At 38.7% G+C, this 17,929-nt stretch overlaps 1 protein-coding gene across 1 annotated transcript in view; it reads left to right on the plus strand.

The window, feature by feature from the left end:
* Positions 1–13,542, plus strand: part of kcnn3 (potassium intermediate/small conductance calcium-activated channel, subfamily N, member 3) — a 74,521-nt gene extending 60,979 nt beyond the window's left edge. The window contains exons 8-10 of the mRNA XM_055047899.1: positions 6,070–6,197; positions 7,246–7,315; positions 10,261–13,542. Coding sequence (XP_054903874.1) covers positions 6,070–6,197; positions 7,246–7,315; positions 10,261–10,689 — 627 coding nt within the window. The 3' untranslated portion in view covers positions 10,690–13,542. The remainder of the gene's footprint in view (positions 1–6,069; positions 6,198–7,245; positions 7,316–10,260) is intronic.
* Positions 13,543–17,929: the final 4,387 nt, after the last annotated feature.

A 17,929-nucleotide genomic window follows, 5' to 3' on the forward strand; every position in this document is an offset into this window, starting at 1 on the left:
TTGCACACTGCTCCTGTGGCAGCGTCTGGTTATCACACTGTTGTATGGAGGAGTTACACGACCCACGGATCCCAGTAATGCCTGGGGATTCCCCAGTAGTAGGAGGCAAAAAATATCTGGGTTTCCACCCAAACATCTGGATTTTCTGAATTTCTTTTTTTTTTTTTTTCATTTATTAGATTTGGAAAACTTTTGAAGTCCAGGTCTAAGATTTAATCTGCAGTTAAGAGTTGAAGTTCAAGCAGCAGAAGCATTTAGTTTATCATATTGAATCAAAACTTTCCCTTGGCAGTTTCACACACATTGTGGTGGACCTTGTGTTGAGCTTCCAACATTAAGACAAAAGAAATGACCCAAAATGCCAAAGTTCTCAAAGTAATCGCTTTATACTGGTCTCTCAGGCACTATGGTGCTGTTGGTTTATAAAGATAATATTCTTGCTGTAGATCATCTCAATATTTGTGAAGCTGCCAATTGAGTAAGGGAGATGTCATGCAGGCAGCGTGCTCCTTCTTGATATTTCTGTCAAAGGTTCAACTTACATACGCACCTGTAATTATCTCCTGCCCTTTACCGCTTACAGACCAGCGAACAAAGCTATTGCGTTCTGGTGGATTTATGCAACAGGCGCTTTTGTCTGTCATATTATCGCCGAGAACACAATCAGTCAGAGCTTTGTAATGAATAATGTAACAATAGATTCTACAACCGGCCATAATTGTACATGTTCCGACACACAAAAATGGCTGAATGTCGCACACACTGACTTTCTACCTCAGTGAAAGTCTCGTTCCCTTTGAAGGATTAACAAGAATGTCAGTTAAATGCCAAAGAGGGAAGAGCTCAGCTGATCTGAACGAGGGGTCGCTGTGTAATGAGTCCTGGGTGTGGCTCTGTAGCGCAGCCTGAAATAGTCTCTAGCCTGTCACCTTTGGCAGGAAGGCAACTTTTTCTTAGACATCTGCTTTACAAACATGTTCTTTTTAGATGAAGCGTGTGTTTGTTGATCTCACCCGACGTGGCACTTCAAAATGATTTGAGTTCTGCTCTTTTATCTGTAGGATCAGATTTTTAGACCCAGGCATCAAGAAGCGACGGTGCAATCTGAACATCTTTTTCGGTGTGTTGCTGATGATGAAGGAAAGATATAATAACCTTATCAGTTCAGTGCGCAGCATTAATTTGCATTCAGCACTCAGTGAAGCAAAGGCTCTCCTTTTGATAGGATTAAAATAATGTTAATTAAACAACAGTTAATGCAGCCCTGCTGTCTGTGAGGTGAGAAGTGCTCATGTTTGAAGAGTTCAGCTTTTTTCATGTGGCGCATTCAAGGTGCACATAAAAGTAGAGCTCTCATCTTGAGGTGGATTTATGTCTTAAAATTTAACAGGTTGTTTTATTCCTAGGAATGTCTCGACATTCAATCCGAATGTTAAAAAAGGTGGACACACTCTGCAGATTTTGCGGAAGAGGCAAAATGTGATCTTTTCCTTTTGACAGAACAAAAATGTTTTAGATGAAACTGACTACTTACAGTTCCAGTGAAACCTGTAAATCTACAGTGGAACCCTATTGTTCATGGGGATTAGGAGCCACAATCTTAAAATATGTGAATAGATTGACAGCTTTGCAAATGCCAGTCAGTAGCATGACAAGTAGCATTTTGCCTTGGTATGTTAGACATTTTAGACATTTTTGTACATTGTGCAAAACACACACACACACCAAAAAAAACCTTTTTGCAAATAATCAGAAAAATCTGAATACTAGTCATTTGATTGCCCTGCAAATGTTAAAAGCATGGACTAGATGCACAAATTTCAAGTCAAAATGATTGAATTTACATCTGGAGTACAGTAATAGCATACACCCCTACTAATATTTGTTTAAGTTTCACCTCCACAACAGGCTTGATGGATATTTAAACTGAAACATACCGTAGATAATACTGTAGAAATTATTGCAACTTTGCAAAACATTTTAGTAATATTTACATACAAGCTCAAAAGTCAAATATTTTAATTAAGTTATGTGATTAATTTTGAAAAATGTGAATTTTGAAAACTCAGAGCACTTTTGCACTTCCCTGTGGTGAGTCCAGAGCTTTGCCCCTCTCTGAGATTTTTTCACAGAGCACTCTGGGCCTTGGCCAGAGAGGAGGTGATGCATTTGAAGACTTCTCCAAAGCTAGCTTCCACTCTGCACTGTAAAAATAACTTGCTTTTCAAAAGCCTTTTAATTCCCTTTTAAACCAGATGGATCACTGGAGAAACAGACGCATGGTGACACACCATGGGTGCATTATGCTCCAAATTTTTACTTTCATTTTATAGAAGCACTGCATGAATGTATTATATCGTTCATATTTTAGTGAAATTAGTGAATCATTCTGCTTTTTAGCTCATGTATTCGGATGTTTGTGTCTTTTGAGTTTGTGAAGATATAATCTGATTAGGTTGCCTAAAGGTCTGTGAGAGCTGTCTCTTCCCTTTGTCGCCATGTCTTTGAGGGGAAGGTCACAGCAGGTAAAGCCACGTGTCGCTGTGGCACATGGATGGGGGCTTTCAGTGGTAGTTGCACTGTTTATCTATTCACTTGCATTTGAGGGTCATTAGAGGTTAAGAGTGACTTTTTAAATGTTTTAAAGTTGACAGATACTTCTTATTCATACTGTTTTTATTTAAATAGAAACTATGTTGTAAAGAAATATAATTTAATTTCATTCCAACATAAGTTAATTATTATTATTATAAGTAAATAACGGTGTACAATTTTCCACATCAAGATGTCTTTAAGAAAATTGTATATACATGCACTAAATAAATAAACAGCATACAATAACTTTATCTTTTAAAGTTTAGTGAGAAAAGGGTCTTTCTGTAAGCAATACTAATAAATTACGTTATTTCATGTTAGAATTTAGTGCAAAAAATTTGAAATAATAATATAAATACTCAAATAATTACATGGATTTTAATTACTTTTATCGTATATTTGATACATTGTTGGAACATTTAAATTAGTATAACTAAATATATTATTAATTTAATTGTATTCAATACAAATGATGTCTTAACACATAACAAGAAAGAACAGCAAATACAATTACTGTGATTAATTTTAGCTCTTACAGTTCTTCATATAATATTGCTAATTATACTACAGTATATAATGACATCTTTTCAGTATTTCTATTTATACTGATTACACGCAACAATATGTCATCCTAGCATGCTGCAGTGTGGGAAACCCTTTGAATCAACAGATTTCGCATGTACCTGCCATAAGGTGAGCCATGTAGGGGGGCAGCCAGAATGCATCTTTGACCCAATACGACCGTATGGCCCCAACACGGTTTCCCAAATACAGTCCATATGGTGAAGGAACGGCTGTCGCTGCCGTCGTTTGGTTTCTTGCAGAGTGTTCTTAGCGGTTCACGTCGAGTCTTTTATTCTTGCAAATGGAGCTGCCATCTTTGCCCACATTCATTTCCCCCAGGAGAGAGAAAATGAAGACTGCAGTGGTGGGGGTGGACAGTAATTGTGGTTGCAGGAAATCTGGAAACTACAAACAGTCTGCAGCAATCAGTCAATGTTATTTGCACGAGGGGCATGTCATGATTCATCATAATGTAATCCTGCTGCCCTGATTGATCAGTTTATGAATATGACTTGACATATCCGACTGCCAAAAGGTTTACAGATGAAAGCAGTGCTAATTGTGCTATTTAGTGACCTGGCTAAAGATTTAGATATAAATCTGCTGCATTCAAATGTGATTTGAGAAAGTTATCGTTTTTATAAATAGCATTGCAATTTCTGGTTTATAATTATTCTTTCTTTCCACTATCTACACAGATCTTCTATTTGCAAATTAACAAACTGCAGAAGTTGTTTATGTTACTCTTATATTTAAATACACTGCACAGTTCTTTATTGATTTTGAAAAAAGTTTTTTGAAGAGCCACTCTGGAGGCAAAGGTTGTTTACTTCTGCTCTAGATAGGTTTTAGGTTGGACCTGAGATTCATGCGCTGGGTCTTATATAGATTGCCACCAAAGCCATGATTGACAATTTAGAAAGACCAATTAACCTAACAATCATGTTATTGAAATAAGGGAGGAAGACAAAGTACCTTGAGAGAACTCATGTATGCACAGGGAAAACGTGCAAACTTCAAGCAGCAAGTCTCCAAGCTGAGACTGGAACTCGGGACCTTTTTGTTGCAAGGCAGGAGTGTTTCCAACTGAGCCACCACGCAGCTTACGGTCCAGGACTGAAAAATTCTGCTGCCATTTTAAACAGTGTTAATCTAAGTTTGTAAATAAATAAATAAATTTTAAAAAGTAGCACTTAGTTGTTTTGCAAGTTGTGAAACCCACAGATAATAAAACTTCATAAACTTCAAAAATGATTTGGACTTGAATATTCAAAATATTGAATTGAACTTGAGCAAAGAAAAGTACATTTTGAACCGGAAATGTTCTGACACTCAAACATCGGATATGTTGGAGTTTGTGTGTCTTGGCTCAACTTCCTCTGTATCAGTGTAAACACTTTCACAAGGCGATGGCCTTCCACCCTCCTCATCTGCAGCCGACGCTGTGTGAACATGTAGTGGGTGTCTGCAAGGGGCCTCTCCTTACAGTGGATGGGTGCTGATTAGCCAGGCTGCGGGGTTCTTTTGTTCTCTTCAGGCGGGGGTATAATTGTTCTTTGTTCAGTCTTCTCCATCTCTTTGAAGTCTCTCATTCAATTTACACGCTTACATTTTCTTTGTGTCGTCTCTCCTCACTATTGTATTCTCCCGCTCCCTTGTTTTTTATCCTCTGGATGTCAGACCCTTGTCTTGTAATTATGTAGCAACCTATAGCGACAGATGAATCAGATATTCATGTTAAATATTATTGATCGCAGGGCAAACCTTAGGCCTTGGACTGACATTTTGAATCGCCGTTTTACCAAATCCTGAACAACTGAGAAAAATTGTCGTCTTTCATTAGCCTTCCATGCAACAGCATCATTATATCAGACCAATGTTCCTCTTCTCCTCTGATGAGGAATGTCTTTGACAGCTAGTTTAAGAGCAGCTACTTCAGCTGTGATTGTTTTCTACGGTTGTTGTCATAATTAAAAGGAAGATCCCTGGTTTAAATAAACACCAATGATACAGAGGTGATTTTTTTTAACCCAGCTAGCATAATTCAGTCTTTTTTTTATTTTATTAAATGTGATACACACATGCATTGGCTTTTAACACATTGTGTTATCTTAATGGTACAAATGTCCATGCATTTTATTTGAAATGTATATATCATAGACATAAAGTAGTGCATAACTGTGAAGTGGGTTGACAATTATACCTTTTATTTTTTACAAATAGAACCGTTTCTGAGTTGGCAAGAAGGTGGATGAAGCAAAATTCGGGGAAATCCTGAATCATGTTAGATGAATTTAGACATATGAACTCAGTTTGTAATGACGGTTCTGTGAGATACCAAACTTTAAGGAAATGTTTTACTCCAGCTTCGGTTGAACATATTTAGCCAAAGTCCAACATGTTGTTCTATTTTGCACTATGTTAACTTGATGGATACCAATGTGAGTCAACAAATACCTCACAGACACATTATCTATTAGCTGATGTGTTTCAAGAACGTTACAACCTTAAAATTGCCTCATCAAAGTGCTAAACAGACTCTCAACCCAAACATCTGTAGTATGAATAAAACAAATTAAAGTTTGTGTTTGTAACATGTTAAAACCTAAAGGGGTATGAATAATATTGCAAGGCACTGTAGGCTTTGGAAGCCAGTAGAGGAGTGTGAAGGAAAGACTCCTGTTGGCTCTCATTGCCAATCTCCCGAAGGACAGAGTTATGAAAGCGCACATAAAAAAGCATCGGCAAGCCTGCCAGAGAATGGGGGCAGCCTTTGAGAAGACAAAAAGATGGCTTAGTGCTTCTTCTTTTCTTTGCATAGAGATGATGAACCTGTTGCCTCCTGCAGTTGCCAAGGGCTGCCTGTTGCTAATAAATGTCTACATATGTGTGTTTATTGTCTGGAGACAGATAAAGAACGCAGCAGCTAATGTGCTGAGGGAGACTTGGCTCATCTACAAGCACACCAAGCTGATGAAGAAGATCGACCACTCCAGGGTCCGCAAACACCAGCGGAAGTTCCTGCAGGCCATACATCAGTGAGACGACACTTCGTTTTCCCCTGCATCCATGCAAAGGGTGCAAACAAACATGCACACCACTGTGGCTGAATCAGCCGCACTTTCTATCTGCCCACAGCTTGAATACAGTTTGATGATCAGATGAGATGCACTAATCTCTGCACACACACACACACACGCACGCACGCACGCAAACATACAAATATTCATTATCTGCTAAAGGGCAAGTTCAGTCCAGGCAAACACAATCAGTGTGTTCTGTACCATTAGAGGCTCTCTGTTCATTTTATCATCTCAACAGTAGGGGCTGATGAAACATGAACATACAGCACAACCGGTTCTGTTCTCTAATTAAATTCAAATCATTTTTTTGTTTGCTTCTCTAATGGTTAAAAATATTGTGAGTTGCCATCAAAAGCCAGAGACAAGTTATAAGACTCTTAATTGTAACGTACAAGATAATCCTGACATGCAAGAGCTGAAAAGGGGATGGGAAGTCAACGAGTGATGAACCAGGGCAATTGTTTTTGGGTGAACACATTAAAGTAAGTGATTTTTCCAGGTTAGAACCTGACAGTGTAACTGGGAAACAGTCTCATAAAATCACTCTTCACTGCATTATAATGGAGGCTGCCACAGGGCTTGATGAAAACACAGATTGAACCACTAATTATTGTGCTGTGTTTTGAGAGTTAAACAGGTTCTGATTATAATTGGACTGAGGTAAGATGATTTATTTAATTTTCATCCCCTGCAGCTTATTTCCCTGAAGGCTTTATTCCCACTAGCTTTCCTTCATATTAACCCTGGTCCTACTCTCTTTTATGACTGCTGTTAGCTCATGCAGACAGCTACATTTTTTTAGCCTGCACTTGCTGTGTTTATACATTCAAATTTTTCAGAGAGGCACTGCAGGTAAAAATGAACCCAATCCAAGCAAGGTGACCGTGGCTTCGGAGAGCTGTTGTGTGGATCCAGAGGGATTATCTCTGTGGGCTGACCACTGTGTATTTACTGGGTTTCACCTCTGTTTGTGAGCTTTATCTGTGTGTACGTCTGTTTGCAGATTACGCAGCGTCAAAATGGAGCAGAGGAAACTCAGTGATCAGGCCAACACACTAGTAGACCTCTCCAAGGTGAGATGCACAAACTGTACACGACATTTAGCATTCTAGCAGTACTGGAACCTTGTGGAAAAATATTACTACAGTCCCCTGCAGTCACTTCAATATACAACAATTTGTTTTGTCGGATTTTGCCTCGGATTCCCAGCTGGGCAAAGTCGAGTTGCCGCACAAATCTGTTAGCACGTAAAGCGTAAAAACATGAATCTACAGGGACAGGAGGAGAACAAGTCTGATCTGTCAGTGAATCTAACATTGAAAAATTTAGAGTTGAATCTGCATGAGATCAGGTATTATGAGCTGATTACCACTGACGCACAAGCCAATAAGAAATAAGGAAGGCGTGTCACATTGGGAGGGCCAGTTGTCATGCATTCTGGGTAATTTGAGACTATACCTGTCAGTTCTGCTATAAAGCAATCTATAGCTGGCAGCCAGAGAGTAGACAGTGAAACAGAGAGAAAGTGAAGGGAAAATGTGAAGGGAAGTCGTATTTATGCTGAGAATTTGTTCAATTCTTTTTTTCTTTGCTAATGTCAAAATAAAATGTGGTGAATGTCTTGGATTAGTATCAGAGTGTGAGCAAGGAATGAACTAGTGATCTCAACTTACTCCAACAGCTTTGACCATTTTATTGATTTTACATAATACATATTTAGTAAATCAAGCACAGGTACTTGTTATAAGCATACAAACCCTAATCAATAAAATTACGTGCTGTCAGTGTGTTATGCAAATGTATCCATAATGGTTACAGAGACCAATGATTAACTATTCTGGTAGTTATATTAATGAAGTTGCTCCCGTTCTCCATTGTAAAAGTTGTCTATCATGCCTGGTGTGACCTTTAGAAATATAGTTAGCAGCCTGTTTTAGTTTCAGTGACTGACATGAAGTTTAAAGTCGCTCTGTTAACTCGATGGGTCATCTGCTTGACTTGGAAGCAGATTAGTTCAGTTAGTCTCATAGCTTATATCAAAGGCTTTTTTTTGTTGTCCTTTTTAAAATGCTACCTTAAAACAGTCATTGTTTTTCTTGCTGCCGGCTTATGGAGGGAGTTCCTCTTCTTCTGGCACCCTGCACAGCTGACTGGCAGCTTGTAACAACACAGACCAGAGAAACATCAGGAATACATGTTTTAAAATGTGGGATACCTTGAATTCAGAAACAGCTACGACTTGTTCAAGTACCGAGATGTGAGAAGAGCTGCTAGTCAACCGCTGACTGTATGTCTTTTTTTTTGCTGCTAATATCCTCTTTCTTTAATGAGGGAACAGTTCTTTGGGATCTCCTCCCCCTTCAGGCATCACATATAGTTGACAGACTGCTCTCAACAATAAAAGAAGTGTAAGCCTCATGAACACCATGCTGGAATATTTTACTGGTTTTTAAACCGCAACTTATCAAATCTGTGATGCTGGAAACGACCTAAGCCTTGAGCAGGGTGATACGTCACGCGTAGCTATCCTTCGGTCCCCGGAGAAAATACCACGGCATTCCTCTGTTTCCATGCTGACCCGCCTGTTTCTGTGGCTTTTCATCTCCTGGCAACCACAGCAAAGTGTTAAAACAGGGATGACTGAGCGAGAGGGTGAGGAGGAAATGAGAGGGAGGGGAGAGCTTGTGTGTGTGTTTTTTTTTTCTGTTAACTGTGTGGGTGTTTGAGAATGTGAGCGAACATGTATGCGTGTGTTTGTGAAAGAGAGAGAAACTCGGAGCAGAGCGACGGAGATTCAGACTTGAATAAGAGGCAGACAAAGATTGAGAATGTGTGCGCGTGTGTCTTTCCAAGAAGCAGTGCCTTTAGCACCAAATATTTTGCAATTACGCCATCTCAATGACTCCATCTCAATTGGCCACTTACGTCTTTACCATGGTTACAGAGACCAGGAGAAGCACGGCAGGGACACTGTGCAGCCTTCCTTTTATTATCTATCTCTCTTCTAACTCCACACACAATGTTATAACACCCAGCCTCTTCATCATTCCATCTTCTACTCCCCCTTGGATTCATTTTCTTTTGCATCTTCCTCATCATCCCCACTGCTTAACTCAAGTGAAGAGAAAGTGTTCAGATCTTTTTTTCTGAAATGAAGACACCAGTACAGGGAGAAAATCCAGGGAGAGAGCGATAAACATCTTTGTACCAACATTTTGTCTGCGGAAAAGAGCCAGAATGGGCCGTCCGAGTATTAAATTGGGATCACTTCACTAAATGGCAAGGTGCATTGCATCCGTTTGTAAGAAGAGAACGAGATCTAAACGGAGTGATAAAGGGTCACATCAGAAAAAATACTGCAGAATTGTTCAATTGTCATGAGAATCATATTGCTTTTCATACACAATCTAAATTAATTTTGTCATTCTGCTTTGACGTTTTGAGATTATTTGAGAAATTTGGAGAAAACTTATTCTATAGTATAATATTTTATTATTTTAGCTGTAAAGTGCAATAGCTTTACTGCAATTGCTCCATTTTCATCTGAACTTTTGAGTCTATTTCTTTATATTAATTCTTCAAGATATCATTTTGGTTACATTGGACCACTGTTGGCACAGGTTTGCTCGTGACAAGAGATTGCTGCAAAATCTTAAGACTTTGTAAACCTTCTGCAGAGCATGGCAACTAGCATTAAATTATAACTAGGATCAAACTGGAATATATGTAATTAATTTTTGAATCTGTATGTATGATTGGGTCATATCATATTGATTTGATTATTTCTGGAATGAATTTGGCTGGAATTGGAAATTGGAGGTCTTTATCTTGTCAGCCAAGCAGTGAACCTTGATCAGTGTGTGAAACATGCCTATTCATAATTTTAAAAGTCTTTATAACCTAGTAATAGTAATTTAAGAGGCTTTCCACTTTGAATTTACTGGCAAACCCCACAGTAAATTCAAAACCTGTTCAGAGCAGCTCAAAGAAAAACACTTCTTCACCTCTCCTCCTGCAGATGCAGAGTGTCATGTACGAGCTCATGTCAGAGCTCAACGACCGCAGCGAGGACTTGGAGCGACAGATGCTGTCCCTAGAGCAGCGGGTGGAGCAGCTCACAGCGGGCTTCAACGCCCTGCCTGCACACCTCTCTGCAACCCTCAGCGCCCAGCATGCCGCCCTGGTCCACCTGCTCCGAGAGAGGGACGCACGGGACGGCAGAGTGGGAGGAACAGGAAGTGGCTGCGCTGTGGTTCCCCTGTCTCCAACTGCCTCACTGACCGCCGCAACGGTTCCTGCCTCCCCAGTTCAGGTTGCAGCTCCTCCGTCAACCTTAGCACAGATTTCTAGTTTATCCTTGGAGACCCCGCTGTCGCCCCCACCTGTGAGCCCAGAGGGGAGCCTGGAGGCTAGTCCCAATCCCAATACTTGCAGCTCAAGCTGCTGAATACCGCTCTGAGGAGCAGACGGGGACAAATGTGGACGCAAAGCACAGAGGAGGAAAGACGGGGAGGCTCTGATAGTCCTCTCACATCAGACTAAGGGAGAAAAATGAAGGCAGAGGAGATACATTTTTGGAGATCCTCTGAATATTTTTGCTCCAAGATAACAGGATGAAGAGGAACAGTAATGGGACTAAGACGGAGGGCCAGTTTGAGAAATGAGACGTGTTCAGGACTTTTCTTGACGATGGAAGGGAAAGAAAAATGGAGACTCTTAAAGGTGTGAGGGGGAGGGAGGATGTCACGAGGGTGAGAAATGGAGGTAAAGAGAATGAGGAGGAGGGGAGGAGAGGGAGGGCAGAAGGGAAGAAATAACCAAGAATAATTATATGAACTTCTAAATGGAATCCACTCCAATTACGGCAAAGGGCCTTTTATTCTCTCTATCTCCTTCTCTGCCTTTTTTATTTCTCTTCTCCGAATTTCTCACTCCCTTCATCAGGAATAATGACCATGACTTTTTATCTTTATGATGTATTTTCTATCTGAACGCTTATCATGTGTTAACAAGCATCCCTTTAACAGAAGGTTCGATCAATACAACCATAATATTAAAAAAAAAATAGCAGAATGCACCGCACACATACACACAATACAAGGAAACACAGCACAGACAGACTTACACAATGTCTCATACTGCACTTCTAGCCCATGATAATACTAAAGCCTATACTGCCAAGCACTCGATGCACTGTTTATCTCCATAGATCACTGCCAAGCAATGTAGACACAGCAAAAGAGAGAAAATTGTGAATGGAAACCGATTCATCTTCTGTGGGTCTGAGAGCGCGCAGCAGGTTAGACTTACTACACGCATAGTTGTGACTTTCAACCGCTTGGCTGGGAGAATTGTAACCGGTCACTGAGCCGCACGAATTTACAGGCGAGGCTGAAGTAAACGGATAGAGACGTTAGTCATCATGGAGTCTATTTGTGATGCTTGAGACAGTGGCAGATGGTAAAATGAGATAAAATAACTACAACAGGGCTTTATCACCGCATTCACTGGAGTGCATGGTGAGCGAGACACTTAATGTTTAGGAGTAATTGTGGGCTTGCTGCCCTAAAATGAGACTGTTCACTCATTTGCTATGTGGTGCACTATATGTAAAGTCTGCCATGGTGCTGTGGTAGTTCAAAGGTTTTTCTAACACAATATTAACATTTTTCCCCTCCACCAGCCTGCTCTGTTGGTAAAGGTTCCTCTGTTGTCACCTTAAGCCCCATTAGAACCACTTTGTTACTCACAGTTTGCCAAAGACAGTTTCTACTCAGAGTTTCTAAAACGTTAACCAGAAGACTAAAAATTGAGTGCTGTCCATTTTGCCCCCTCTGCCATTTCATATCTTTGCGGTTTTGGTTGTTTTGTACCTGATGGTTACAAATGGTGCCATGTACCAGCACATTTGACAATTGTCAAAATTTTCCTCGCAGTCCGTCGCTTTGTCGTCTCAATAGTGAACACAAGATAGTGACTGAGTGAACATTTGTAACACGATTGTTTTTTGTAGACAAGCCACAGAAAAGAGAAGATTAATGATGAGTTTTAACAAGTGCATTAATTTTTCTGATTGTTGTTGGAAGAAGGAACCAAATCTTTATCGAATCAGAATTTAAACCAGTTATTTTAAGTGTAGTTTATTTATTTACTTAGCTAACTGAATATTGGTGCCAGATCTCATTTGAATAATTTAGCTTCCAGTTCTTACGCCACCAGGAATTATTATTTTAAGTTCCCAACCAAATGTGACACTGGAGTGCATTCTGTTTATTTTCTTTATTTTTATCATCCAGAAAAAAACATACCTAGAGTTATCTAAATGTTGCCTTTACATTGATAATTGTGCTCACTTTTACCAATGCAAAACTGATTTATCTATATAATTCTAACTTGGCATCTTTATAGTAATTTCCGTGAATGGCTCTGTCCATGATTGTCCGTTCTTTTTTCCGGTACCAAAACAGCTCACTGTTATTATGAATGTATTCTGTTAAAAGACAAAACACTCGGAAATACATCTTTGTTCGCTTGCTTTGTCATTTAAATTGCCACTTATATTGCAAACGCACACACACACACACACACACACACACACACGCATATATTTATATAGATATCTACACATATCTATATATAAATGTTCACACATACACACACCTTAACAACCAAAGTGCTCTCTCTTAAATGGACTTCAAAGAGGCAGGGAAAGCTGCTGTCACTTGGGACAAAAGATAGCAGGAACAGGCAGAAATCCTGACTCTATTTCTGAGGGAATAACTGTGAAAAAAATGAAAATGGACTTGTTGAAGTGGACTTCTCTTGAGGGAGGAGGACTGTGGATGAACATAAGGGATCACAAATAAACCTTACAAAGGATCAATGGCCATGAAGGAACATCTGTTGGTGAAATTTATATCTGAGAGAGGAATTATGCTGGTAAGATGGGAAGAAGAGACAAGCCTACCTTTGCTTTTGGAGATAACACTGAAAACTATCTTATAGCGACATGCTGTGGCCGGAATACTGAATTACATGCGCTTGGAGTATTGTACAGTATGCTCTTAACGAATACTAGCTTTCTATTGCTTAGTCTTTTCTACCATTATGATTAAATACAGTTACAGCTGATATCTTACATTATAAAATCATAGTATTCTTCTCATTCGTCATGACAATTATAATAAATGTACCATTAATGCATTAAATAATTATGAACAAGGAAAGTGCCGTTTGAGGTTGAAATTATTTTGTAATTTTATTTTATCAGAGAGAATTAATAAAGTATATATCTATAACATTACAGCTCATGAGTTTTTTGGTTGTGGTATGTCATGCATAACACTTTTTATCTATATTGCTTTTGAGAGGTGTCTTATTTTTATTATTCCATGCTTTTAATGTATTTATTTTTTGATATGTAAAGAGACATGCAATGTAAGGCAGGTGGGTCTACAGTACTAAGCATAAATCTAGACGGTTAGCAGCATACACTTTAGCGTGATATTCTAAAAAGAAAAAAACATCAAAAAGTTAGGTTTTCGTTCATCACATGCTTCACAAGTACATCTTTATCGACATAATTTCATACATTTCACAAAAAGACAACATTTTTTAATTAATTTAATCGGTTTAAACAATTATATTCCAGTATAAAAAGTATGGGACATCCAGCCATTACATTGTTCAGGAAGAAGATCGCATGTTCTGTGATCCTGAAATGAACATGTTTTGATGTGAAATGTCCTTCCAGAGTAAAACCAAAATACCTTCTGAAGTTGTTGGTTGAAGCTGAGAAGAAAGTGTTATTATCCGTGAGCTGAAAGAAAGAGATGAAGAAGACATTATCCACCTACCCCTCAAAAGAAAATGGAGAAAAAAACCTTCAGATAATCATTTGCAAATGCACTGAGGGACAAAGGCTTACTTTTTTGGAGACCTTCCCTTTGATCCGACACTGACTTGGTCATAATGGCTATTGTTACATTTCATTAAAATGGGGAAAGCCTGAGAACACCACCTCAGCTGTGAAGTATGTGGGTGTTAGTGTGATGTTGTTAAGGTATTTTTCTGCTGATGGACTAGTGCAATTCACAAACCGGATGTCAACCTGAGGAAAGGCATTAACCAGGACATTTGGGAAACAAAGTCAACAGTGACCTTTACCAGGCCACCAAATTAGCTACGGTATCTTACAGACAACAAACTCAGTGTTTAGGAATAACCATCACGATTGCCTCCAAGGTTTCCCCCAGAAAACCTGCTAAGCCTGGTTGGGACGCTCAGCAGTCATTCATCCAGCAACCCACCATGTTGATGAATTAAAAAGTGTTAAAAGTTGACAGACATTCTGAAAATATCACTTGATAATTATGTGTTATTGGAAAACGAGAATTAATATCTTAACACCAACTATAAAGTCTTAAAAAATTCAAACATAAAAAAAAAAAAAGATTAAATAAGCAATGCTAAGCCTAGTGGGGGTACATGTAAAGTCTAGTGGCCCACCAGGCTCATAATACAGTGATATATCATAAATCGTAAACACTTAAATAAATTATTTTATAAAAAATGTTCTCCTTAATGACAAACTTGGAACAGTTTTTGGAAACAGAGTCTTACATTTATTGACTTTATTTGGATTGTTTCCTATTAAATTTGGCTGAAATAGCCATAGTGTGAACCAGGAAAGGTGAGAAGCACTTTACAATGACCCAGAGATACAATACTTGGACTACAACATAGTTCTTCCCATTTATTTGTGTGTGTATTTTTGCAACTATATCTGTATGTTTTGTTGTGAAAATCCAGACCTTCATCTGCCTGCAAAGGACTTTCATTCTGGTCTACTCTGTGTGTTTCTACAGCCATCTTCCTTTATATCAGCTTATGTCTCAGAAAGAAACCATACGCTCACAAGGAGCCAGTCATTACCATGTTTTGCTGCAGGCTGAGTAGAGTAATAATGAGGTGATCTCTGGTGCCTATAGTTCTCCACATTCATTAGTACATTATGGAAATAGTAGTTCTATCAGATCAGAAGAGTTGGCTTTTCTCATTATAATTAGGTGTGTGTTAGTGATGTTTTGGCATTTATAGGTTTAGTTTTGTCTGTCAAGAATATAAGATTAATCAATTTTGTAAAAATCATTCAACAGTAATTCATGTAAAACCTAACATAAAGCAAGACATTTTATAACACTTGTTTCATTTCTCAAAATAATTCCCTATTGTATTTAAATTATAGTTTCTAAGTTTTTATTTTTCTTTTACTTGCACATCTGCTAAAAAAGTTTTATGATAAAGATGAAGCTAATCTTGTTGCAACTCTATTTGTGCAACAATGGCAAACATGAAATAACATGATGCAGGATGAATGTGTTGGTAAAGAAATCAAATCAGATAACCTGCCAAATATTTTCTTTGCAGAACAACAACACAGCTCAGGTAGGAGGAAGCGTAGCATGTTGTGCTTGCATTGGAGATTGTATCTCCAAACAAATGCAGCATAACTGTCAAAAATGAATTGCAGTCCAGGCGGCCCATTGAGTTCTGCTGCAGGACTGCTTTGCACTTTTCCAGTACAGGAAATGTGAAATAACTGTAAATTAATAGTGTGCAATCCAAAGAGTCTGCATCAAAATGTACTCACATGTTCAATGTTTTTCTGCCAAGAAAGGAGTTTTTTTTTTGTCAAAAACCTAACACCAGGAGACTCCAGGAAGAGTTTTTTTTTGTCCTGAGACTTGGGCTGTGGAGTCGCTTTGCCATCAGTGCAAAGCTTGTTCAGCATCTACAGAGGTTGTGTATTAGGGCATCTACTGTACATAAAGGAAGGAGAATGCTTGTCAGCAAAACTTAAAATCTAAGCATTACAAAGATGGATACCGGAAGAGTGGTCTAAGTGATTTATTTCTGGAAACACTTCTTCCTGCTAGGTATTCTGCTACAATCAGTGTGTACATTTATTTTGATCCAGTGTGGTGCATACTCACAATTGCACTCCAAAACACTTGAATAAACATACACAGTTTAAAGATCTTTGTATTTTCCAACATAATTTACTTCAGTACAACAAATCTACAAAAAAATAATTCATTTTCTATATGACCAATTTTGGACATATGGCTGAAAAATACCCAAATATTGGACAAACTACAGATTTCTTAAATTGTAAGTATATTAAAAAAAATTAAATAATAAACAATCCTGGTTTGAAAGAGGGAACGTTTTCTCCTCCGTTCTGTATGTGTTGAAATCGGATCACATAAAGCGCCGTCCTGTCACCAGTCTTTATTTTGCCCATGAAACACTGAAAATGGAACATTTCCAGCCAATCCATCCTATCCAAATTTTGCTGAAACACATGTTAACATTCAGGCTTGGTGGGCCATCCGATCAATCCCAACCACCTTTCAACCACAGCCAGACATCGATAAACATCGTTATGTAGGCGTCTTTCTACCTCTCATTTCTAAGCCTCACTTTGTTTACAGATGGAGGCAAAACCCCCTTTTCAAAAAAGCTCTGTATGACTTGTAATTGTTGGCATTAATATTATCCTACTTTTGACTACTTGCTTAATCGGTGATCACACATCAACCTGATATCATACAATATGAAATAAGCTCAGTTTGCCGCGAGGGGCCTATATCTCCTCGACAGATGAAACTGATTACTTTTTCATAAATGCCGCTTCGTATAAACCTGGCCTGTTGAGTTTTTTGCCCAGAGATAAAACAGAGGGACCAAGCAGTGAAAGCCAAAAGGCCCGAGGCGTTTTTCTGCTGAGGGCCAATCCAACGTATCTTCCCTGATGTGATGTGTTTGTCATCTGTGCTGTTTGCTGGCGGGGCCTCCTATCTGTGGGGGGTTTTCATCATCTTCTATTGGTCTTTGTGAATTTTTATGATCGAGTCCTATAATTTTAGGGCCAAGGTAATGTCCATAGAGGAGGTCTGTCGACCTCTCTCCATTTTTCAGTAAACACTTTTACTCTCTGCAGATTACTGTGCCAAGGGGAGTACCGGTTATAGATGTAATGGAAACTGTGAGATGTTTTTCCTCATATTCCAGCCAGAAAGATGATAATATGTCTGGAAAAAATGTCATCAAAAAATACTGAAAGCAAGAGCAAGAAATGCCCAAGAAAGTGACACCAAAAAACATTAACAGTGTTAAAAGCACACATTTTCAACTTTAGTAATACAGGAAAAAAGCAATAATGGCTATGATCAATTTTCTGCATGAAGTGCTTGCTTAACCTTTGCATTCTTGGCTGCTGTGGCTCAGCAAGTTGGACACTAATAACAAAGTTTGCTCTTCGATCAACATGCTGAGTAAGACGATGGATTTCAAGTGGCTTATTGCTACAAATGTGCTGTCAGTCGGTATAAAAGTCGGTGTGTGGAGCTCTTTGGATAAAAGCACAATCCATTTAAAATCATCTCAAGTCACTCTGAACATGAACGTCAGACATTGAGGCTGACAAAGATAATGTTGCTACAGTGATTACAATGTCTAGACAAGATGTGGCTGACTCCCATTCAAAGGGCTTTCAAAAGAAAAATGTGTGATTGTTCCAATATCTTTATCTTTTTCTCAGAATACTTTTGCAAAACACTAAATAGGCAAATAAAGTGAAATCTTTGAATAAATACTTGAATGCATATACTTCATATAGAGCA

Source organism: Poeciliopsis prolifica, unplaced genomic scaffold (assembly GCF_027474105.1).
Source record: "Poeciliopsis prolifica strain line A6 unplaced genomic scaffold, Auburn_PproV2 SCAFFOLD026, whole genome shotgun sequence".
NCBI classification, from domain to species: Eukaryota; Metazoa; Chordata; class Actinopteri; order Cyprinodontiformes; family Poeciliidae; genus Poeciliopsis; species Poeciliopsis prolifica.